At 39.2% G+C, this 24269-nt stretch overlaps 2 protein-coding genes across 4 annotated transcripts; both read right to left on the bottom strand.

Moving 5' to 3' along the window:
- Positions 1-11350: 11350 nt before the first annotated feature.
- Positions 11351-12526, bottom strand: LOC101898376 (uncharacterized). Its single transcript, XM_005185942.4, has 2 exons — positions 12379-12526; positions 11351-12261 (listed from the first exon to the last, which is right to left on the bottom strand). The coding sequence occupies exons 1-2, from the start codon at positions 12403-12405 to the stop codon at positions 11416-11418; spliced, it is 873 nt and encodes a 290-aa protein (XP_005185999.1). The 5' UTR covers positions 12406-12526; the 3' UTR covers positions 11351-11415.
- Positions 12527-20122: 7596 nt separating this feature from the next.
- LOC101899071 (uncharacterized) lies at positions 20123-23980 on the bottom strand. 3 transcript variants are annotated; one of them, XM_011295250.3, is made up of 3 exons: positions 23818-23980; positions 23618-23742; positions 20123-21101 (listed from the first exon to the last, which is right to left on the bottom strand). In XM_011295250.3, exons 2-3 carry the CDS (start codon positions 23654-23656, stop codon positions 20196-20198), a joined length of 945 nt encoding a protein of 314 aa, XP_011293552.1. In that variant the 5' UTR covers positions 23657-23742; positions 23818-23980; the 3' UTR covers positions 20123-20195. The 3 variants fall into 3 exon arrangements, with proteins under 3 accessions (XP_011293552.1, XP_019893195.1, XP_005186003.1); XM_020037636.2 differs by having other exon boundaries at positions 23630-23742; XM_005185946.4 differs by having other exon boundaries at positions 23630-23980.
- Positions 23981-24269: the final 289 nt, after the last annotated feature.

Raw genomic sequence — 24269 nt, 5'->3', positions numbered from 1 at the left:
GTCAATGAATTGTCAAACCAAGTTTAAAAATGAAATTTTTGAATGAAATATTATTCAAATTCGTTATAATTTTTGAAAAACACATATGACAACAACCTACGATTGATGTCGTATAAGAAAACTTATAACAATATACATATTTTTGAAAAACATTTTAACAACTTTGAAGTACGAATGTTCTCAAGCGTTGATGCATCTACCTGTATTCTTCCACCATGAAGCAAAAATAAAAAACAAAACAAAAAAAAAAAACTCAAAAAATATATTTTTATGCAACAGCTTCACATCTCTGATTTCTATGTATTGACAATAAGATGTAGTCAAATGAATAATTTTGAAAAAAAATGTAAACATATGATAGCACGACTTTATCTTCTTAAATATACAATTACATAAGATGCTTGAAGTCATGGCTAGGCATATTTTGTTACATTTCATAAAGAAATTACAGAGCCGCACTAAAATCCCCCCGTCGTTTTCCACTATTATTTGACATTAATATGCCTAGCCATGACTTCAAGCTTTTTATGTACTCGCACCCTTTTATGCACTCGGGTAAGCACAGGAATTTATTTACAAATTTAAAATAATCTTGTTATTAAAATGCTCACACTGTACTGGGCTAAGACAAGGGGTCCGAAGCTTCTTAGAACTTTTCTCCGTCGTATTTTTTAGTATTGTGTTCATTACTTTTTCTTTCGTTCTTTGAAACAAAATATTTTTCACAATTTCCACTTCTATGCCTCATTTTTTATTTATTTTTGTGACAGGTAATTCATAAAGTAATATTGATTGAAAATCAGTAATGGCAGGAAGTATCTCTTTCTCGTTTTTTTAATCTTCGGTGGGTCTTGACTTTCCAATAAGCTGGTGTGAATAGAATATGATCTATATTCTCTTCAACGTTACATGTTTCACATAACGAGGATGGCGCAGAATTCACTCTTTCATGAGTCGAATTGCAGAAGGCGTGGTTTGTGACACTTCTGCATGGTACAGTAAGGAGGTAGAACAGCTTCGTAAAACTATAGAAATACACCTCTGAGGCTATGCCCGCTTCCTGTCAGAATTATTGAAAAAATTGCAAGTATAGCCGGGAAGTGATGCACCTCTATTTCCCACAAGAAATTTAATGACAATTCTTTAATTCCGCCTACAATGAAGTTTCCCTTACGGTGATTTTTAATTGATTTAAGACCACTAAGACAATCACATAGAATGGCTATTTTAGGGATTTCAGTATGTCTTCATTATACCAATAAGGTCAGCTGATATTCAGGAGACCATTGTATTGTGAAACAAGATGATGATGTTAAACGTTTCAAAAAAAAAAAAAAAAAAAGGGGATGAGCCCTTTATATGGGAGCCATACAAAAATGGGAACCTTTATAGACAATATTATACTTTAAGGATTGTCATTTATTAAATCTGTTTAAATACCAAATTTGAAATAGTTTCGTGTGTAAAGGTGACTATGATGATCAAAATACCTAATATCGGTAGGTATCGTTATATGTGGGCTATAGGAAAATTATGACCTACAAATACAAATTTTTAGACAAATCCATGAAAAAAATGTGGAGAAAATCATCAAAATACCGAGTATCAAGGGGTATCATTATATGGGGGTTCTACCAAAACATGGACCGATATATCCCATTTTCAATACCAACCACCCTAGGCACAAATTTTGAAGCTCTACGTTAAATAATGTGGGCTGTGTCGTGATTTCAACAGACAGACGGGCAGACAGACAGGTCTATGGGGTCTACGACGAATATTTACTGATGTTACAAACGGAATGACAAAGTTAACATACCCTCCTTTTCAAGGTGGAGGGTATAACAATGCAAACATTATAGCAGGGCCTTCGTAAATAAATGCCGAACCAATAAAATTGTGGAAGACTGAGAAATCTGAAAAAATAATTTCGAAGTCCCTACTTTTAAATTGTTCTGACTTTTCATTAAACATTTGCATCTGATTTTTTAGAAACTATGCCCTTTATATATCGTCATTAACAAAAATTTTACTAGTGCTGTTTCCCACAGGAGAGGTTACGCGAACCCTTTAAAGAATATCTCTGAATCGGGCGTTTTAATGCTGAGGCATACTCTACTTTAGACCTAACGCCTGCCCTAAAAAGTTGTAGAGATTTGCGTGGGTCAACACCTTTCTTGCATCCACCTAAAATATTGTGGAATTTATTTTTCCTTTCAACATCAGCCACGGTACAGAGGATGTTTTCCTTTGCAGAATTGTTTGATGCAACATAATATCCCAGATATTTATGTTTTATGACCAGTTCAATCTTAGTCTCTTCCTGCCTAAGATGTAGCTGACGGAATCGTCTATTAAAGTGAACAACTGACGTTTTGCTTACGATGAAACGAAGGAAACTGCCATTACAGCGTTTGGCATACAGATGAGCTCTGGCGGCCTCAAAGCATAAAGAAATCATCCGCCTATTGGAATAAAATACAGTCATCTGATTGAATCCTATGAGAAGGGATTATGTATGCATTAAAGGGGAGTGGACTTAATGCGCTCCCTTCATCCAGGCCACCATTGACGACTACAACGCCAGCAACCTGGGGAGGAAGCCTGCAATCCATGGGATAATCCAGCCGTTTATCCCAAAACTTTCTAATTGAGATTTAAAAATGTCGACACAAATGCAATCGTGAGCTTTCTCGACAACTACACAGAATCCTGGGTCGTTGGTTTTTTGGAGAAGAACCTGAATGATTCGTGTTTTACTTTGACAGCCTTTCTCGATATAGAAGGGGCCTTCAACTATGTCACACTTAAATCAATTGGTGGCTCCCTTACAAAACTTTGTTTACCACCAATCCTAATTGAAAGGACAGTAGGAGGATCATCAACTCAAGTATCTGGGAGTGCTCTGTCAGAAAATCGATTACCAGGGGTACCCCACAAGAAGGGGTTCTGTCTGGCTTCTGGTGATAAACGATATATACTAAAAAATCTGGAATATAACGGAACAAAAGTAGTGGCTTCTGCTGATTGCGGGAAAATTCCTGCAAACTGTTACAGATCTCATGCAGGGAGCTTTTGTGAAACTTTCTAAAAATGAGCTCGTACTTTTTACAAGGAAGCGGAAAATACCAGATTTTTCGCTACTTATGCTGGGTGGAGTTAGGGTAAGCCTGTCAACGGAAGCTAAGTACCTCGATAATGTCCTTTACCGAAAATTAAATTGGTAAATGAATATCGAGGAGCAAGCGAAGAGAGGCTTAATCGCACTCTATTCTTGTAGAAACTCTATAGGGAAGAACTTGGGACTTAGGCCACATATAATCAAATTTTTATATGAATTATTTGTTAGGCCAATACTAACTTATGGAGGTCTAGTATGGTGGCAATTTTAGGCAAAACTACCCTCCGCCGTTCACGGAAGCATAGCTGAGTGCTATCGGACGCGTCCACGGGTTGCGGATAGTGGAACGCCCGGTAGATATATCGGGCAGCTGCGAATTAAATAAGCAGTCGCGGACAGCTCAGCGGATTCTAGGGGGAGAGTCTCGGACCAAATATCCGAGTGCCTGTGATCCCTGGACTCGACGAGGCGACACTGGCGCCCCTAAACTACCCAGTCGACGGCCTGGTCCACCGCAACGGACTCCCTAATGCTGGGGTGTTACGTAAACCGTGCCCATCAGTATTCCAAGGTTTGCAGTCAGGGTACCGACTGTATTAGAACGGTTGCCTCGTCGATACCTGGGCGCCTCGACGAGTAACAGGCTTAGTTGCCAAGTCCTTACCATGATATGGAGGCTATGTCATGGCGGACATCGTCACCTCCGCAGTCCAATATCGTATGGAGAATTTAGTAAACAACAACAACACAACAACAACCGACAAAAATTCAACCACCTCTTTGGAGGTGTCGACCCAGGCCATGGCCACGGACATGATTTTAACTTCGGGCGGGGACGTGACTCTGCAAACATACAGAGACGTGGTATGCGAGAGCATACAGCGACAGAGTGAACAGCTGTCCGCCCTTCTAGAGAAGACCACTCTGAGGCTCAGCCAAGAGAGTGTGCCCTCCGGTTTTGGGAATGACTCACCCCTCTCTGATGAGGAGCTCGACGTCACCGTAATACCCTCATCTTTGAGGGGTGAGTTAATCCGAAATACAGAAGGGGACACTCAATCTAGTGCCAAAGCGAGGTCAACTCCTGTGGAAGGGGTTCCATCGGTATCTACCGGTGCGGCCAACCTCCGGGTCGAGGAGGGCGTCGTGGAAGGGGACACTGCTACTCCTATTAACCACGACGACTCCGGATAGAAGGAGGGAAAAATAAGGAGGGGATACAAAAGATCGGTGAGGTATTGTAAAAGCTTCATCGGTCGTGATCCCCTACAGATTACAGAGAGGGATAAGGCCCTGATCAAGAGGAACCTAAAGGCAGTACGGAAGTTCGAAAAGAACCATCCGGAACTGCCAAAATGTTCAATTGAAAAGGACCTTGCCTCTCTTTTTTCAGACCTCGTCAAGAAGGTAAGTCCGTCTGAGGACAAGCCATCTAACGAGGCTGGGGTGGAGGGCAACACCACTCCCGAAGATGGTAAGACAGCTTCGGCTGTTGCACCGTCAACGGAATCAAGTGCAGCCAACCCCCATTTCTAACGCAGGGAAGCGGAGGAAAAATAGGAAGGACGGCCCTTGCGGTAATGCTGCCCCGGTGGATCCAAAGGAGGCCAAACCCTCTTCTCGTGCAACGATGAAAAGAGGGGACGGTCAACGGAGGAACCTCATCCCGAGGCAAAGAAACCGTCAACGGGCAAACTTCCTCCTCTGCCAACTGCGTTTTCTGCGCCAGTAGCTGGCAAGAAGACAGTGGTAAAGCTGGTAGAAACGGCCCCTGTGGACCCTAAGTCTGCCAAGGCTAATTCTGCCACCACCAACCCACAACCTTCGAGCCAGAATTCGAGGAAGAGGAAATGTTCCCAAACCCTATACCCGGACAATCTCCGTGTAGCGGTCATCGACCGAGCTGAGCCGGAAGGCAAAATCAGCGAAAGTCGGTGGCTTCTCATTGAGGACCGTCTGAGGGAGCAGGTTTTCCTAGGGGATGACCCTTCTAGGTTACAATTTGGCAGTGCTACCGTCTACAAGGGAGGGAAGGTCACCTTCTGCGAAAATGAGGAGTCGAAGGACTTTCTTGTGACCGCAGTAGCTGGCCTTCAAGGACTTTGGGATGGAAGTGCACTTGCGGCTGTATCCCTGAAGGAAATCCCCTGCAGGAGGATATTGACAGCATGGGTGCCGCCGCCCTCTGTGGACCCGTCACGCGTGCTGACAATATTGGGGAAACAAAATCCCAATCTCCGTACGGACAGCTGGCGCTTAGTTGGCTCAAGTACGGAGGAAGGAGGCCTGGTCATAAAGGTATCCGTTGATACTGCTGGCCAGGAACACCTTCAGGCGCGTGGGGGGAAACTGCACTTCGGCACAGGATGGATTCGGTTCCGTCTAACGCCGCTGTCGCAGTAGGAAGAACAAAGCCACAGCTGCTTAACATCGTGCAGATAAATCTGCATCACTGTAAGGCAGCAGGGGCTGAGCTTCTCCTATCCCTCTCCAAGCTTGAAGTTGACATAGCCCTGGTCCAGGAACCTTACATCACCTATGCCACCTCCAACGGGAAAAGGTTAGAACGTGTATCGTTGCTAGGAAAAACTTAAACTTAATCTACCTCAATAATTTCAGCGGAGGAGACGCCACGGCGGTAAGACTGGAGACTGGAACGGGTTAAAGTCATCTTCCTCGTCTCCCTGTACCTACCCTTCGAATACCCCGACCCGCCAGGCCAAGTGGTAGAGGAGCTGGTCACAAAATTGGGTGGAAAAGGCGGTCTCATCGTTGGATGTGATGCCAACGCTCACCACTCTCAATGGGGCAGCAGCAACACTAATGCCAGAGGTGAGTCCATTTTTGATTTTATTTTAGCACATAATCTCAAAATTTGTAACCGGGGAAAGGAGGCAACTTTTTGTAACAAGAATAGAGAGGAGGTCATAGATCTCACTCTCACTAACATGGATGAATCGCTCATATTGAACTGGAAAGTTTCGACTGACTGCTCCTTCTCGGATCATCGGAAAATAACATTCCAAATTTCGGTAGAGGGATTACATCAAAAACCGCATAGAAACCCGAGAAAGGCTCGATGGGACCAATGTGCAGAGCACACTGCATGTATGCTAAAGTCCATTGGAGATCTTCCAGTGGCTTCTGCATCGGATGTGGACGACTCTGTCAGGCTGCTAACAAAGATCTTGATCGGTAGCTACGAAAGAGCTTGTCCGCTAACCTTCCCGGGAAAAAGGCACCAGCCTGTATGGTGGTCAAAAGACCTAGCCCAGCTCAGGAAGACAAGCAGACGTTTCTACAACAGGGCCAACAAGACCAAACTTAGTACGGACTGGGAAGCTTATAAATCAGCCTTCAACAAGTACAACAGTGAGATCAAGAAGGCAAAAAGACGGTCTTGGGTGTGTTTTTACCGAGTCCATAGATGATGTCAACGCGGCCTCCAGATTCCGTAGAGTACTTTCAAAAGATCCAAAGTCCATTGGAAGCATAAAGCGGGCTGATGGGAGCTGGACTGACTCAGGTCTAGAAACTCTCAATCTACTAGCCAATACTCACTTCCCGAACTGCTCTGATGCGGTAAATGACCGATCGGGAGATCGGCCTAGTCAGCATCGTGGAACGGAAGTCGTAAGTCTGGTTGATAGAATTGTAAACGCCCCCAAGATCTTGTGGGCCATAAACTCATTCAAACCTTTCAAGTCACCGGGTCCAGATGGCATTTTCCCCGCTATGCTACAGCATGCATCGACGGTGGTAATACCATTCCTGGAAGTGATCTTTAAGGCTTGTTTGCGTCTTTCTCACATTCCATTATTGTGGAGGGAAGTAACAGTCACTTACATTCCCAAAGCTGGGAAGCCAAGTCATGTACTTCCAAAAGACTACAGACCTATCAGTCTCTCGTCCTTTCTATTGAAAGCGTTAGAGAGACTAATAGACATTGAGATCAGAACTCTAATACCTTTGACATCGCTAAGCACTGCTCAGCATGCCTATATGAAAGGCAAATCCGTTGAATCAGCGCAACACGACGTTGTGGGTTATATAGAGAAGAACCTGAACAGCTCATGTTATACGTTGGCGGCATTCCTCGATATCGAGGGGGCTTTCAACAATGTTACAATTGATGCAATTCATAGTTCTCTCGAAAGGCTTAGTGTGCCACCACTTCTCATTGATTGGATTGATGTTATGCTTAGCAGCAGAATCATCAACTCAAGCATCGGGGAGTGCTCTGTTAGGAAAACGGTCACTAGGGGTACTCCACAAGGAGGCGTTCTGTCACCACTGCTTTGGCTTCTGGTGATAAACAGCATTTTAATCGATCTGGAACACAGCGGAACAAAGGACGTGGCTTACGCCGACGACGTGGTCCTGCTTATTGCTGGGAAGTTTCTGCAAACTGTTTCGGATCTCATGCAGGGAGCTCTAGTTAAACTATCCAGATGGGCGCGCTGCAATGGTTTGGGCGTGAACCCATCCAAAACTGAGCTCGTACTCTTTGCAAGGAGACGGAAATTACCTGTCTTCTCTTTACCAAAGCTGGACGGTGTAATTCTAAGCCTTTCTTCGGAATCAAAATATCTCGGTACTATCCTAGACCAGAAACTAAACTGGAAGAGGAATATCGAAGAGCGAGCGAAGAAGGGCTTAAATGCACTCTATTCCTGCAAAAACTCCATAGGAAAGAGTTGGGGGCTTAAACCCCATATTATCCGATGGATATATGAATCAATCGTCCGACCAATCCTAACATATGGGGGACTTGTTTGGTGGCATTCCTTAAGGAAAATCACCCTCTGCAAGAATATTGATAAAGTTCAAAGAGTTGCATCGCTACTAATTACAGGTGCGGTCAGGAGCACGCCACAATCCGCTCTAGATACCCTACTTAATTTAAAGCCGTTAGGCTTATTTGTAGAGGAACTAGCTGCTAGGTGTGCCCTGAGACTCAGCGAACTGGGTCAATGGCGGAGCCAATCCATCGGACACTCTGTCATTCTTAAGTATGTGGAGAATGTAAGTAATCAGGCTATAGCTAGCGACTATATACTCCCTAGGCACAGCTTTGAATTACCCGATATCTGCATACCAAACAGGGATATCTGGTCCCGTGGCACTCCACCTTTTAACGGTATAGCTGTCTATACTGATGGTTCAAAGATGGAAAGTGGAACGGGGGCTGGAGTCTACAGTGAAAGTTTAGGTATCCAACGATCCTTCAGACTAAACAGCGATTGTAGTGTTTTTCAGGCAGAGATTTTTGCTGTCAGAATGGCCATAGAGCTGTTGGAAGACAGAATCGATGAGCGGAACGGACCGGTGACTATATATGTCGATAGTCAAGCGGCCCTAAAAGCTCTAAATTCTTTTATAATCAAATCCAAGGCTGTTCTGGAGTGCAAAATTGCCCTGGGAAAGGTAAAGTCGTTTGTTAAGCTCTGTTGGGTTCCTGGACACTGCAATATTTTTGGCAATGAATCTGCTGATGAATTGGCCAGACGCGGATCTGAGTCAGTAGATCTAGAGATTGAGACCTCAGTGAAGCCACCTTTATGCCACTTCTTTCAAGTACTTCATAATCACTATCTTGGGAGATTTCAACAAAACTGGCTATCTGGAAGGGGATGTAACATCTCCAAAAAGATTTGGCCAGTGAACTCAGAAAAGAGATCACGGTCACTCACATCCATGACGAAGTTGGACCTGAAGCTTGTGGTGGGTCTAATTACAGGTCACTGCAACATAAAGGCCATGACTTCAAAATGGGGGGGGTGACGACACTGAATACTGCAGGCTTTGCCAAGATGAGGAAGAAACAGAAACGGTGGAACACTTACTCTGTCACTGTCCTACCCTGATCGGGGAAGACATAGGCTTTTAGGTAAGCAAATTCTGCCGGATTTGTCATGCCTCTCCGAAACCGAGCCAGCAGTCATTCTTCAGCTAGCCAGAAGACTAAAATGGCTAAGGACGACACGCTGACTATAGCGTGGATGCAAACCCACTAACTCTTCTATTTCCTATCTATTCTACTCTAACCTCCTAACTTCTTTCACATTCACTTCTATTCTAAATTAGGATGATCACAATGGACCACTAGGTCTCCGAGTGGAGTGCTTGTTTTTATGCAACCACACATCCTTTAACCTAACCTATCCCTCAGCAAAAGTATTGATAAAGTCCAAAGAGAAGCATCGTTACTAATTACAGCTGCGTTTAATGTCGAATCACTGGACATCCATCTACCCAACAGGGACATCTGGGCGCGGAACACCCCACCTTTTAACGGTATAGCCGTCTACACTGATGGTTCAAAGATGGAAAGTGGAACGGGAGCTGGAGTCTTCTTGTGAATGCCTGAATATCTGGATATCCTTTAAACTGAACAACGACTGCGGCGTTTTTCAGGCAGAAATCTTTGCTATCAGGAAAGCATTGGAGCTGCTGGAAAACAGAATCAATGAAATCAATTGAATGGGCCGGTGACTATATATGTCGATAGTCAAGCGGCCTTAAAGGCTCTTAATTCTGTTACAATTAAATCTATGGCAGTTGCGGAATGCAGAAATGCTTCGGAAAAGTTTAAGTCGTCTGTCAAACATTATTGAGTCCCTGGCAATGAATCACCAGATGAATTGGCCAGAGGCTGATCTGCGTCAGTAGATATAGGGATCGATAGCTCAGTGAAGCCACCATTATGTTACTTCTTCCAAGTACCTTGGGAGATTCAATCAGAACTGGCTGTATGGAAGGGGATATAATGTCTCCAAGAAAATATGGCCGGGGATCTCCGAGCGGAGATCAACATCACTCATCTCCTTGGCGAAATCTGACCTAAATGCTATAGTGGGCCTAAGCACAATTCACTTCAACATAAGGGCCATGACTTCAAAGTGGGGGAGCGACGACACCGAATACTGCAGGCTCAGTCAGGACGAGGAGGAAACCGAGACGGTGGAGCCCCTAAGGTGGGAATACATAAAACGCTTATTTGGCTGGCTTCTTTGTGATGATGATTAGTTCGATTTTGGCTCTAGGCTCCTTTGTTCATTTCCGAAAAAGCCAGCCGATGAATTAAGCCAGCTTAATTGAGTCTTTGCATGGCATATTTTGTGACAAATCATAAAGCGATGCGAGCGCCGCACTCGAATCCTGCTGTCCTGTCGTTTCCCCTTATAATTTTACATTAATATGCCTAGCCATGATGCCAATCTGCTTATGTACCCTAACCTAGGGCGTATATCATGTTAATTAAGTCATTAATACACATGAGCCGTTCTGAATACATAGGAACGTGTTGGGAACAGATGATTGGATTCGATAACATTTTGTAACAATTCTTTAAACATTGATTCTAGGCATGTGAGAGGCACTGAGAACAGCGGCCTATAGTTTTGTATTTTAGAGGGGCTCTTTCTTTGTTTCTTGATTGGTGAAATTTTAATATTCCACCATTCTTCTGGGACTGATGCCTTTCCATATTTAATGTTGCATATTTACACTGAATAATGAGATTTTCGCAGTTCACCAAATCGTTCGGAATCTGAAAAAATAACTAAAACAAGTAAAAAAGCAGTAAGTTCGGCCGGGCCGAACTTTGAATACGTTCCACCATTTGGAAAGAATTAGAAAATTTTCAAAAAATAAAATTAATTGTGCTAACGATATCGTAGACCTATATAGATAATTTTCTTCCAAGGGAGAAAGTACTCACAATGAACTCCTCGTGTGGAATTTCAGACAATTCCGTTGAAAAATGCGGGTAAAATCATCAACATTCCGAATATCGGGGTACCGTTATATGGGGGCTATACGATATCGTAGACCTATATAGATAATTCTCTTCCAAGGGAGAAAGTACTCACAATGAACTCCTCGTGTGGAATTTCAGACAATTCCGTTGAAAAATGTGGCTAAAATCATCAAAATACCGAATATCGGGGAGTACCGTTATATGGGGGCTATACGATATCGTTTTAGAATTTTACGCTGATCAAGAATATATATACTTTGTTGGGTCTAAAATGATTATTTCGATGAGTTACAAACGGAATGACGAACTTAATATACCCTCCATACTATGTATGGTGGAGGGTATAACGATCGGTTTTAAATTACGGAACGGATTCCGATTGGATTTTGTGACATGCCTGATAATATTATGCAGCTAATTGCAGTAGAAGTCCCTGAATTTCTATTAAAATTTCAAAGTTCTTCACATTATTTTTATGCTCTGGATATTATTAAAATTTTATTGAAAACAAAAGGTTTAAAAAAACATTGTTTCAACAGCTTCCTGAAACGCACATAAGTGTAGTGGCCTGGAAGTAAGTTCCCGCTGGACACTGCCTGTTTTCGAGCTGTCCATTTTTGCAAATAAAATACGAGTGACAATCGCTTGGGTTTGCCAGCAAATTAGTGGCGAGATCACACGAAAGGGGTGAGGCCACAGTTGTCGTTGTTATTGGTGTAGCGGGTGTTTCCTTTCGTGTAGTAGATCCGGGAGCAGATATCGAACTTTTTGGCATACACGTATTGGCAATGAATTCATAACCATCCTGACAACGATACAACATGGGATAACGTACAATCTCACCGTTGACCGATGTATACCAACAAATATAGTAGATATTTGGATCCGAAGGCCACACTCCCATGTCTAAGACATTGTCACAAGTATATTGGGCCTTGCGACATGCTTCATTGCTGGTGGACAGAGAACAAGATTTTGTGGCTGGAGAATAGGCTGAACCCGATGGACATATCATACGTTCGTCTTCTTTATTTGCACTGCAGACATGATACTGCTTGCAATCGTACGGATCGGGAAACACGCCAGCATTCTGGCACTCAAACTTAGGTCCACGACTGACGCATTCTTTTTTGTAGACACAGCCACGAACATCTTCGTCACAATACAGGCCACGGCCCGTATCACAGCTGGCTATCTGCATGGTATTCCAATTACCTTCTTCCTGGTAGCAGAAGGCCAGTGTGGCGCAATCTTTGCACAGGAATTGTCCATTGCGTATGTCATCGCAGGGATTTTGCATTACGGCAAAGGGATCCGCTAGACTCGAATACTCAATGGCAACATTGGCCATTGTCATTGCCAGTGGCAGCAGGCAGGCCTGGAAGTTAACATTTGAAATTAGTAATTATTTTCTAAAATCGTATCGTTCGTATACGTCAACGATAAACACTGATTAGCAATTTAAAAATTCACATACTGTGAAAAACAATCTTACCGTTAGATTTATTAGAAGTAGCTTCATGTTTATGCCGTCTTGTCAAATCAATTACTAACTCTTTTCATTGCTTCGGATCGCATTTAAGATATTTATACCCAACTGCAATCGGTGGATTGTTGTCCTATGACAAGTCGTTACGATTTTGTTTTAATAAAATATATTTTTCTTGTTGAAAATAACGAGATTATTATCGGAACAAATCGTTTTCGTTTTAATTAAAATGAATTGGGCAAATCGTATTTCTTGGCATAGAGTGGTAGGGGGGGTTGGCATTAGGAAGATAACAAAAAAGGTGCTTTGCGATAGCGGATATTGCGCAAAAATAAACAATAGGCATACCCAGTAAAACATTAGAGTGAGAATACATAAAAGGTTTTTTTTTTTTTTGGACTGGATTAAAGGTGAGAATGCATAAAACGCATTTTTGACCTAAGTCAACTGCTGGCTTCTCCGTAAAAGAACAAAGGGGCTTTAGGTTGATTTATGTATTGTATGAGTTTTATGTATTCTCACCTTTAGTCATCTCTTGCCCTTAAATGTTTTTCTGTGTAGAATCAATCAAAAAGGAAGAAAATGCAAAACAATATTTCACAAATTTTACATGTCAATGTTTTACACACATTTTTTTTACACAAGTTTTTGAACATGGTACATTAAAATTTTTCAAACTAGCTGGCCCGGTCCGCGTTGCCGGCCCGTAGTTTTTGTCTATTATGCATATTTTCCCAAGCATAATTATTCACTGATATGACTGATATAAGTGTTCACGTACTGGTCGATTAAAAGTGTTTTGAAATACCTGTGCCTATATTTAAGCCGTGGGCTTTCATATTTAAACCGAGGGCTTCAAATGTGTGGATGTACAAATCTATTAAAAAGTATATATTAATCGTATCCCCATGTAAGGGATTAAATTAATTTTTAGTATGGTAAAAATCGTAGCAAAATTTTCCAGTCAAATGAGCAATAATTTGGAATTTACTGTATTTTCTACACCTCATAACTGAGGGCCGAATGATTTAAGAATAGCTAAAGTTAATTACTTTTTTAAACCCAGTAACACCTTACATTGTGCATTAGAGTCCTCATAAGTCCCACTAACCATGTCTGTCTGTTTGTCCACCAAAAGGTGAACTTGAGGGGGTACTATTACATGGAGAAAATTCTAAAATTTTGTAGATATCTTGAAATGTTTGTGTAAGATTTTCACCCCGCAAATACACATTTTTAGCCAAATCCTTAGAAATATGGTAAAATCAGGAGGTACCTTTATATGGGCACTACTCCGACCTACATTGAAAACTTTCTTCTACCTCTTATAATCCAAGATGACAAATAGAGGCCAAATTAAAAATATAGCGGAACAGCATAGCATGTCAAACTGAAAAATTCGAGTGATTTAAATAAGTAAAAATAGTTTTATCCACCTCATAAATGAGGACAGAATGATTTCAGAATAGTCAAATATAATTACTATTTTACACCCATTACCGTAAGATGGGAATTAATTTTATTTGCCATTTAAATTGTAAGTTGGAGACCCCATAAAGACCATATTTTTCATCATAGTATAATTCAGTGACGACTCAACAAATATTTGGTCCCGTGCTACTTTCTTATATTTGTAATTTGTTCATGTTTTCACAAATTATTTCATATAGATCTACATCCCAAATATACGTTCCTAACCAATATTCTCCTGGGGGTCACAAATTCAATAGAATACAATATTTTCTTTTCTGACCACACATTAGATGTGAAAGTGGACTTGGGGATACTCTAATATGGGGACTTTACTTAAATAAATTCCTATGTGGCACTCTGTATGATGGTTCCCCACCCCAGAGTAGCATAAATACAATTTTTTAGCCAAATCAATTGATGAATGTGGTCAAGACAAATATTGACCTTATTCTGAAAATTTCAAATTTTATGCGAAGAGGTTCTCTACCCCTTAGAAACAAAGATGCCAAATAAGGGCCAAACAAAGAAAAAAGTGGCCAAGACCGCAAAAATATCTTAAATCATACGGAGGTTATATAAATATGGGTTAAATAGGGTTGTACCCTTATCCGAGAATTATGATCGATATCATGACCTGCAAAAGCGATTTAAGGTATATTGAATGTTTGGAAAGGATATAAATCCTTTTCTTACTAAAAGTCCCATTCGCTCTACTATTTTGCACCCTTTATATTTGGTATTTTACTGATTGCACTCCCAAAGAATTTTGCATTTTGAGCTCTCATTGGACGGATTATTGTCACATGAAAGAAGTAGGTCCAGGCTTTGAAATGAGCCCCATTAGGTTTTTTTCGGTCATTTTTGTTTGTTTAAATGTGTTCGCATCTTCCAGCTGAAAAACGGTGTAGGCCCTGGAGTTGAAAGGTAGATGTCAGTTTACATAGTATTTCGCACTTATTTAATTTTTTGGTAAAAATTATATAGATTGAAAAATTATTCTTTATTTTGTTCACAAAAAATTCCATTGAATTCAATAAGATAATACAAATTGAAAAAATCTTCAACTTGTTCGCTGAATTTTTACAGCAAATGTTTAAAGATCCTTGTAAAGATTGTCAATAGAATGTACTATTATTTTTAAATTCGATTCCAATGATTTTTTTTTAGATTTTTTTCCGATTTGAGAATTTTTGCAATGAGATCTCTTTTTTGTGATTTTTTAGCGATTTTGAAAAAGTAATTATCTTTAACTTTGGTGTGACCGCGTTCAATTATTTCGATATTCCATTTCGCCACCACATAATTCGGCACTACACTTCCGTGTAACCCGCCATCAATATCAGTTCTCAAGAAATCAAGTCAATTAATTCAAAATAAAAATTCAAAAATAAAATATAAAAAACACTACAAATGTACATTAGAAAAAATTAAGTCAAAATGGAAAAAAATCATGCAAAATAAAACATTACTATTGTACATTTCAAAAGTCAAAATGAAAATGTTAATATATCACATTTTTACGTGATTTTTTTGGATATTATCCTTTTCGGAGAGGAGACAATTCCGAATTTGTGTGAATCGTTAAAATCAGTCCAGCGATTCTTAAGTTATAAGCGTAGTAACTAACACAACTTTCTTTTATATATATAGATAAGCATTCCCAGCTTTGCGATTTTTGTAATTAACCTTGTCAAATTTCAAGGCATAAAAAACAGTTCCCATCTCTGATTTATGAATATAGATTTTGACAATGAGATGTTGTCAAATGCATAGATTTCAAAAAATTGTAAACATATGATTACATGACTTTACTTTCTTAGTTCTACCATGTTTTTTAATAAAGCAAAGGAAGGTTTCAGCTGACCTTAAGGTGACAATACATAAAATGCTTTTTGACAGGCTTAAGTCACCGGCTGACTTCTTCGGAAAAGAATAAAGGAGCGTAGGACCAAAATCGAACTAAGTCAACCTAAAACCCTTTTGCTCCTTTACGAAGAAGCCAGACGATGACTTAGGGTGGGAATACATAAAGCGCTTATTTGGCTGACTTAAGTCATCGGCTGGCTTCTTCGTAAAGGAGCAAAAGAGTTTTAGGTTGACTTAGTTCGATTTTGACCCTGGACTCCTTTGTTAATTTTCGAAGAAGCCAGCCGATGACTTAAGCCAGCCAAATAAGTACTTTATTTATTCCCACCTTTAAGCCAGTGAAAAAACGTTTTATGTATTTTCACCGTTACCGTGTCACCATGGCAAAGGTAGTTTCACCTCAAGAGTTCAGAAGCACCTGTGTTTCAGTCAGTACGCGAGTATGTCAAATACAACTATTTGTGTCTATGATTTGAAATTGAAAAGAAATAATAGTTCGTTTATATTCAAATTAACATCTCTTGAAACTTGTATAAATCAGACAATTAAAATTGGTTAACATTCGCGTCTGAGTCAAACAATTTATTTTCCAATGGAAAATCAAATCAGAGGAATCATTTCCTTCAATTGCCGCTTTGATATTTTCGGTACTGCCATCACTAGTTCTAGCGATCCTACCACAAATGGTGTGGCGCTTGCTAACAAACACTTTCGCTTGGAATAGCAAATCAAATCATATTGTAAAAATTATACCGCATTTCTCTTAAGGTGAGAATACATAAAGCGTTTTTTTTTTTGACTGGCTTTAGTCATCGGCTGCCTTCTTCGTAAAGGAATAAAGGAGTTTTAGGTTTACTTGGTTCCCTTTTTTGACTGGCTTAAGTCATCGGCTGGCTTCTTCGCAAAATAACAGAGGAGTGTAGGGCCAAAACCGAACTAGGTCAACCTAAAACTTCTTTGTTCAAAGACCTAAGGGCGGACATACATAAAGCGTAAAATTGGCTGGCTTAAGTCATCCGCTGGCTTCTTCGTAGATGAACAAAGGAGTTTTAGGTTGACTTAATTCGATTTTGGCCCTAGGCTCCTTTCCGAAGAAGCCAGCGGATGACTTAAGGGTGCATATACATAAAGAGCATATTTGGCCGGCTTAAGTCATCGGCTGGCTTCTTCGTAGATGAACAAAGGAGTTTTAGGTTGTCTTAGTTCGATTTTGACCCTAGGCTCCTTTGTTCATTTCCGAAGAAGCTACCCGATGACTTAAGCCAGTCAGATAAGCGCTGTATGTATTCCCACCTTAAGCCAGCCAGATAAGTGCTTTATGTATTCCCACCTTAAAATGATAAAGACTAGACAAAATGCATTCAAAGACATAGAAGCATAAAGATAGGACAGGACTGAGTCAAAATATGGCAACCCTGTGAAAATACCTCTATTGTTATGATATCATAACAACATAGTTACCAATGTTAACTGATGTAAACCCCTAAGACAATATGCAAATTTTTAGAAAGGCCTATGGAATAGAATTTGGATTTTTTTAACTTTTATTTGTCATTCATTTCTGTAATTGTGGTTTTTATATTAACATGCCTTTGTCATAAGCTGTTACTCTTTGCATTGTAGACACAGTATTTAGTACTTTTCGTACAACAATAGTACAAAATATCCGAAATCACCTCCTCAATTCCAATTACCAACTGAGATCTCAAATTTCAGTATTCCAGATTTATTCCTTCACCCAATACCAAATTTAGTATTATTTAGTACTTTTCGTACAATTATTGTACATATTTTCAAAACAACCTCCATGTGTCAATTCCAGATACCAACAGAAACCCCAATATCTAATTTCGGAATTCCAGTTCTATCCCATCACCCAAAACCAAATTTAGTACCACTTAGTATTTTTCGAATAATTGCAGTACAATATCTAAAACAGCTGATTTTCTCATTTTTCTCTCATCAGAAACCACTTTTCGAACAATTATAGTACACATTTCCAAAACCAGTTCCTTTTCTCAACCTTAGACACCAACAGTGACATCCTTCACCCAATACCAAAATTTAGTAGTATTTAATACTTTCCGTACAATTATAGCACATATTTCCAAAAAAATCTCTATCCCAGATATCAACTGTGAGATCTATATTAAATTTCAGGATTTCAGCTCTATTCTTTCACCCAATACCAAATTTTGTACTATTTAGTACTTTTCGTACAATTATAGTATACATTTCCAAAACCACCTCCATTTCTCAATTCCAGATACGAACCGAAACCTCAATATCTAATTTCGGGATTCCAGTTCTATCCTTTCAATCAAAACCAAATTTAGTACCATTTAGTACTTTTCGAACAATTATAGTACAATATTCAAAACAGCTGCTTTTATCAACATCAGACACCAACAGGGCCATCCATATCAAATGTCAGTATTTACAGCTCTATTCCTTCACTCAATACGAAATTTAGTACTTCTTGTACAATTATAGTACGCATATCGAAAACCAGTTCCTTCTCCCAACCACAGACACCAACTGTGAGATCTATATCAAATTTCAGCTCTATTCCTTCACCCAATGACAAGTTTTGTACTATTTAGTACTTTTCGTACAATTATAGTACACATTTCCAAAATCCCAAATATCATCAGAGATGTCAATATCAAATTCAGGATTTCAGCTCTATTCTTTCACTCAATACCAAATTTTGTACTATTTAGTATTTTTCTTACAATTATAGTACAAATTTCCAAAGCCACCTCCATTTCTCAATTTAGCATACAAACAGAGACCTCATTTTCGAATTTGAGGATTCCAGCCCTATCCATTACCAAACTCTTCGTACAAATATAGTACGCATTTCCAAACCACCGCCAAATCCCCAATCACAGATACCATCTCTTCCATTCATCCAATACCAACTATAATAAGATTCGAAACTTTTCGTACAGCTTATATACATATACTTGTAATACACATACCCAAAAGTACCTGGTACACATTTCCAAAACCACTTTCATATATCAAACTTACTTTCCAACCTTGATTCTCATACCAAACTTCAAGTTTTTAGCTATATACGTTTACATCATGCTACAATGAATTCAAGGTAGGGCAGAACCACCATATGATTTTAATTTTTTTTTATTTTTCTGGCTTAATATGTCAATTTCATTTGTTCATGTGTGAGTGTATTCTTTTCAATAATAAAAAAATCTCCAGTTTTTGTCGCGAAATTAACCATAAGAGATGTATAGAACATGATTTTGAAAATAAATTTTGACCTTTTATTCAGTTTTCGCGGTTTTAAATTATTTATTCAAAATCAATGCAACAAGTTGTTTGCTTTTTTATTGTTTTGATAGTAATTCTGACATTACAAGCCAAACAGGTAGACCTCTATACTTGCAATTTTTTCAAAGTTAGCTTACATTGTATTCATTGTACCATGCGTTTACATATTATCGAATGGTACCAGAAGTTTAGTACCATTTTAAAACTTTTCGTAACATTAAAGTTCAAATTTTCAAAACCCCTTTGCAACATATATCCTTGACTCCATCAGTGACTCTCATTCCAAATTTTAGAATTATGGTTCATATCGGTTGTCCAATATTAAGCAATCAATTTTTATTACATTTTGGTACTTTTTGTACCCTTTTAGTACGAATTTCCATATCACAAGCCTAAGCACGTCGTGCAAAATTTAAAGATTCTATCATGGCATAAGAATACAGGTAGATGCATCAACGCTTGGGAGCATTGATATGTCAAACAAATTTAAATGTTTTTTCAAATATAAGTATATTTTTATATGTTTTCTTATACTGCGTCATTCGGAGGCTATTATAATTCTCATTTTTTAACAATTTTTACAAATTTAAATAATTTTTCATTCAACATTTTCAATTCCAAAATTGGTTTGACAGTCCATTGTCCCAGAAGCTGTGTCGACGCGTCTACCTATATTCTTCTGCCATGGATTCTAGCTACAGCCGTTTCGCCTGGTTGTTGAATCTCAGTCATTCAGTTATTTTACTACTCTCTTATATACACCCATAAAATGATATGAATGCCGCTCAGCTGATGTTTGTTTATGACAGCGGTGCTCAAAACCGTGTTCTAGAACATGGACCGAAAAAAGAGATAATTTAAGAGAAAATTAAAATTCTGTTTTTCTTTATATTTTACGGTTCTATTAAATTGTTCTTAGACACGAATGTTTGCCAAATTAATTTATAAAGCAAATGGATAAATAATATTTTTATAAATAATGACTTAACACTGTTTTGTTCTTGATTTAAATAAGCAAAGAGAAATTTGACTGAAAAGAGGTATTTTTTCTTGAGCACCGCTGGTTTATGAATACACACACAGCCAAAGGAGAAAAGAGAAGCAAGAGAACGAGTGGATGAAAATTAGGAGTTTATTTAAAAAGTTAATTGCAAGTCAAATCATACAAAAATAGTTTATTTGTTTTATTAACATTCTCCGAGGGTACAAGAGGACAGGGCTTCATTGAAAACAGTACCGGTGGGACACTCCATTTGCCTCAAACTACCACTGATGGCCGAACAATAATAATATTTGTGACAATCGCCAGTATCGGCAAACAGGCCAATTTCAGAACACACCTTAGGTTTTGCTCCAGTTTGATCCGGAATAAGTGGTGCTTGTGTTGGCACCTGGACGGAAGGAGGATTATTAACCACTTCCATGGAAGGTGGTAGACTTGGCATCTGACTTCCAGGGGCGGCGGGACGACAATAGTAACCATCAAATACTTCACCATCATCACAACGATACAAAGTAGGATAAAGGATACGTTCATCCTGGTTGGTGCTTGCTTTGCAAATATAGAAGATATTCGGACTCATGGGCCAACCATGGGCATCGCCAGCATTTTCACAAATGAACTGTTGATTTTGGCAAACCGAATGTGTTAGGGTCAACGAACACTGGCCAGTGGCTGGATTGAAGGCCTTGTCACCGCCACAATTTACCGTAGCCGATACCAGTGTGGGTCCGACAAAATAGCACATGTGATATTTCTGACAATCATACGGATCGGGGAAAACACCATGCGATGTGCATGGGAAATTACCTTCGGCACTTAGGGGATGGCAGGGTCCGGTTTCATTGCTGCATCTACCCAGCAGTGAATTACAATAGAAACCATTCTGGGTATCACATGTCTCTACGGGTATATTGACCCAGCCCGTGGAATGTTTGACACAGGTGGCCAACAGATCGCACGATTCGCATATGGGTCCTGGTAATTGACGTCCTTCACAGGTGGTTGTTTCACGTGCCTGAATCTGTGATTGTCTGGTGTATAAAGGTCGATGCGTATAGACTGCTGCCAGGCATAAGTTTAGAGAAAAAGTCTGTAAGAAAAAATTGAAAAAAAAAAATGTTGGATTTAATTTAGAGTTTTATAGGCTGGTTATTACATCTTTCTGATCGACAAAGAATGATGTCGGTCAAATTAATCATTTTTCGTTATTAGAAGTTTAATTTAAATATGAACTGTCCGATAAGCAAAAGGTCAGACCATATTCTAAAAGATCAGACCCTATTCCAAAAGGTCAGATCATATACAGGTAGTCGCATTGACACAGCTGCTGGGACAATGAACTGTCAATCTGATTTTGGAATAGAAAATGTTGAATGAATAAGTAAAAAAGAAGCTAAGTTCGGCCGAGAAAGAAACTTGAAATATTTCAAATACCGCTTCAATTAAAACCGTTATATGGGGGCCATACGAAGACGTGATCTTGCATAAGTAATCTGCAAAAATTATTAAAATGCCGACTAACTGGGGGTACCATTATATGGGCGCTATACTGAAACGGGGAACTAATTACGTAATTCTCTTTCAGGGGATAAAGTAGTCAGAAGGAATCCCTTGTGTGGATTTTCAGACAATTCCATTGAAAAGTGTGGCTAAAATCATCAAACTACCGAATATCGGGGGTACCGCTATATGAGGGCTATACTATATCGTAGACCTATATAGACAATTCTCTTTCAGGGCGTAAAGTACTCAGAAGGAACTCCTTGTGTGGATTTCAAGCAAATTCCATTGAAAATATGGATAAAATCATACAAAAAACCGAAAATCGGGGGGCACTATTTTATGGGTGCTTTATCGTGGACCTATATAGAAAATTCTCTTTTAGAGGTTAAAGTACTCACAGATAACTCCTTTTGTAGAATTTCAGACAATGTCATTGAAAATGTGACTAAAATCATAAAAATACCGTACGTCGGAAGGTACTGTTATATGGGGGGTAAACGATATCTTGAACCTATATAGGCAATTCTCTTTCAAGGCTTAAAGTACTCAGAAGGAATTCCTTGTGTGGATTTCAAGCAACTTCAATTGAAAAATGTGGCTAAAATCATCGAAATACCCAATATGGGGGGGGGGGGGGGGCACCATTGTATGGGGGATTTACGATATCCAGGACCTATATAGATAATTATTTTTCAGGGGGTAAAGTAATCAGAAGGAATTCCTTGTGTAGAATTTCACATAATTCCATTGAAAAATATGGCTAAAATCATCAAAATACCGAAAATCGGGGGGTACCGTTCTATGGGGTCTTCCTGCAAAGCATTTTCAATATAGGTCAGCTATTTACAATACTTCGATATAAAGCTAGCCCCCTAAAAATGGGCATTTGAAGGACCAAAATTCGAATGTAATTGCTATTTGCTCTTGTGATTATGGCTTTTGTTAAAATGTACGTGAGAACTTTTTCCCGAATTCGGACCGAAAACAGTTAGAAAGTCGGCAAAAAAATCAGAAATGCACACGATAATTCATTCGAGTTCGGTCCGACAACTGTAATTTCCCTTCCGAATTTCCCATGGATATCCTTGCGAATTTGGTCCGACTTCGGTCGGTTGAAAGTCGGCCTAAATTTCAGACTCTCATCCGATCCTTCGGTCCGATAACACGTCAACCACTCCATTTAACTTGCGGTCTGAAGACGGATTGAATGCGTATCGCTAGGATGCAATTTTGAATTTGACGTAGCATACACAAATATTTAACTTCCCCACTGTGGTGAAATGTTTTGTACGTCCGTATTAGCCAAATACACCAGGCAAAAATTAAAAATTTTCCAATTCACATTTTTATACCCTCTATAATTCTATAGCCCCCATCTAACGGTACCTCCGAATATTCGGTATTTTCAAGTTTTTAGCGACATTTTTTACCGGAATGATTTCAACTTTCGTATTTTAAGTTCTACATCCTATGACAATTTTTTTTATTTATAGCCCCCATATAACGGTACCTCCCGATAGTCGGTATTTTGATGATTTCAGGCACATTAATCACCGGAATCGTTTAAAATTTTGTATTGGAAGGTCTTAATGGGCCTATGGAAAAAATTCCGTATGCAGGTCCAAGTTTTCGTAGAGCCCCCATATGATGGTACCTCCCGATACTCGATATTTTAATGGTTTCTGCGACATTATTCACGGAAATTGTAAAAAAATTCTTATTTAAAGTTCGTAATGGAGTTCACGTATGCAGGTTCACGTTTTCGTATATCCCTCATATAACGACATTATTCACTGGAACTACTTAAAATTTCGTATTTGAAGTTCGTAATAGGTATTACAGCCTATGAAAAAAAATCGTAAGCAGGTCCACGTCTTCGTATAGTCCCCATATAACCGTTTCCATTTAAACTACTCTCAATATCATATATAATAATTTTCACGATCAAAGTTTCTTTGGAACGAAATTTCAAAAACTTTCGATATTTTATTCTCACATTTGTGAAATATTTACGTCATTGCCGAAAATATTTGCCGTTGTCACTGCTACATTTTTTTATCAAAAAATTAGTCCGAATACATAATTAATATCGACGATAAATACTTTTGAAAATACCATTAAAATAGCTGCAAGGCGCCACATCTTGTTGAACCTCCTTGACCTTGTCGTAAGTAACTCCTTTAACGTATTTCTTTGAAGCGACGAGCCTGTCTGGCCAGAATATCCTCCTGTTATAAATCACACAAACACACAAGGAAAAAAATCACTTATTTAGCAGAGATTTTTTTTTGTTTTTGTAGTACTTTAAAATTTGTTAATAATACGGTTTCCTTCTTCGAAGCGTTGTTTTTTTTATTTTCACTTTCTGTTGTTCTTTCACCAACCAACCGAAAAAATCAATGAATCTAAAATGGTTTCTTTGTTCGATTTAAAGAAGTCTTGTTTTGAGTTTCGAGTATCTGAATTCTGTGGATTGATAACCAAATTGTGAAATGTTTTTATATGAAAATGTCTTGTCTTCCAGAGATACCCACACCCATTGCCCACCCGCCTGCCGGCACTTCATGGATGCCTAGTTGTGGTTGTGTGTGTATTTTATTGAACATCATTATTACGTTCGTTGATGACTTATTTTGTTTTACTTTTCGACGTTACATTTAGGCCATCCATTTTTTTTGTGGAACTAGCTTTAGCTTTTTAACGTCTTTTTTCTAGTCTTGTCTTGTGTGCATTACTAATACCATTTGTTGTGCAA

Source organism: Musca domestica, unplaced genomic scaffold, assembly GCF_030504385.1.
Source record: "Musca domestica strain aabys unplaced genomic scaffold, Musca_domestica.polishedcontigs.V.1.1 9, whole genome shotgun sequence".
In the NCBI taxonomy this organism is placed as follows: domain Eukaryota; kingdom Metazoa; phylum Arthropoda; class Insecta; order Diptera; family Muscidae; genus Musca; species Musca domestica.
The sequence above is the reverse complement of the archived record's forward strand: the minus strand, read 5'-3'. Positions and strand labels throughout refer to the sequence as shown.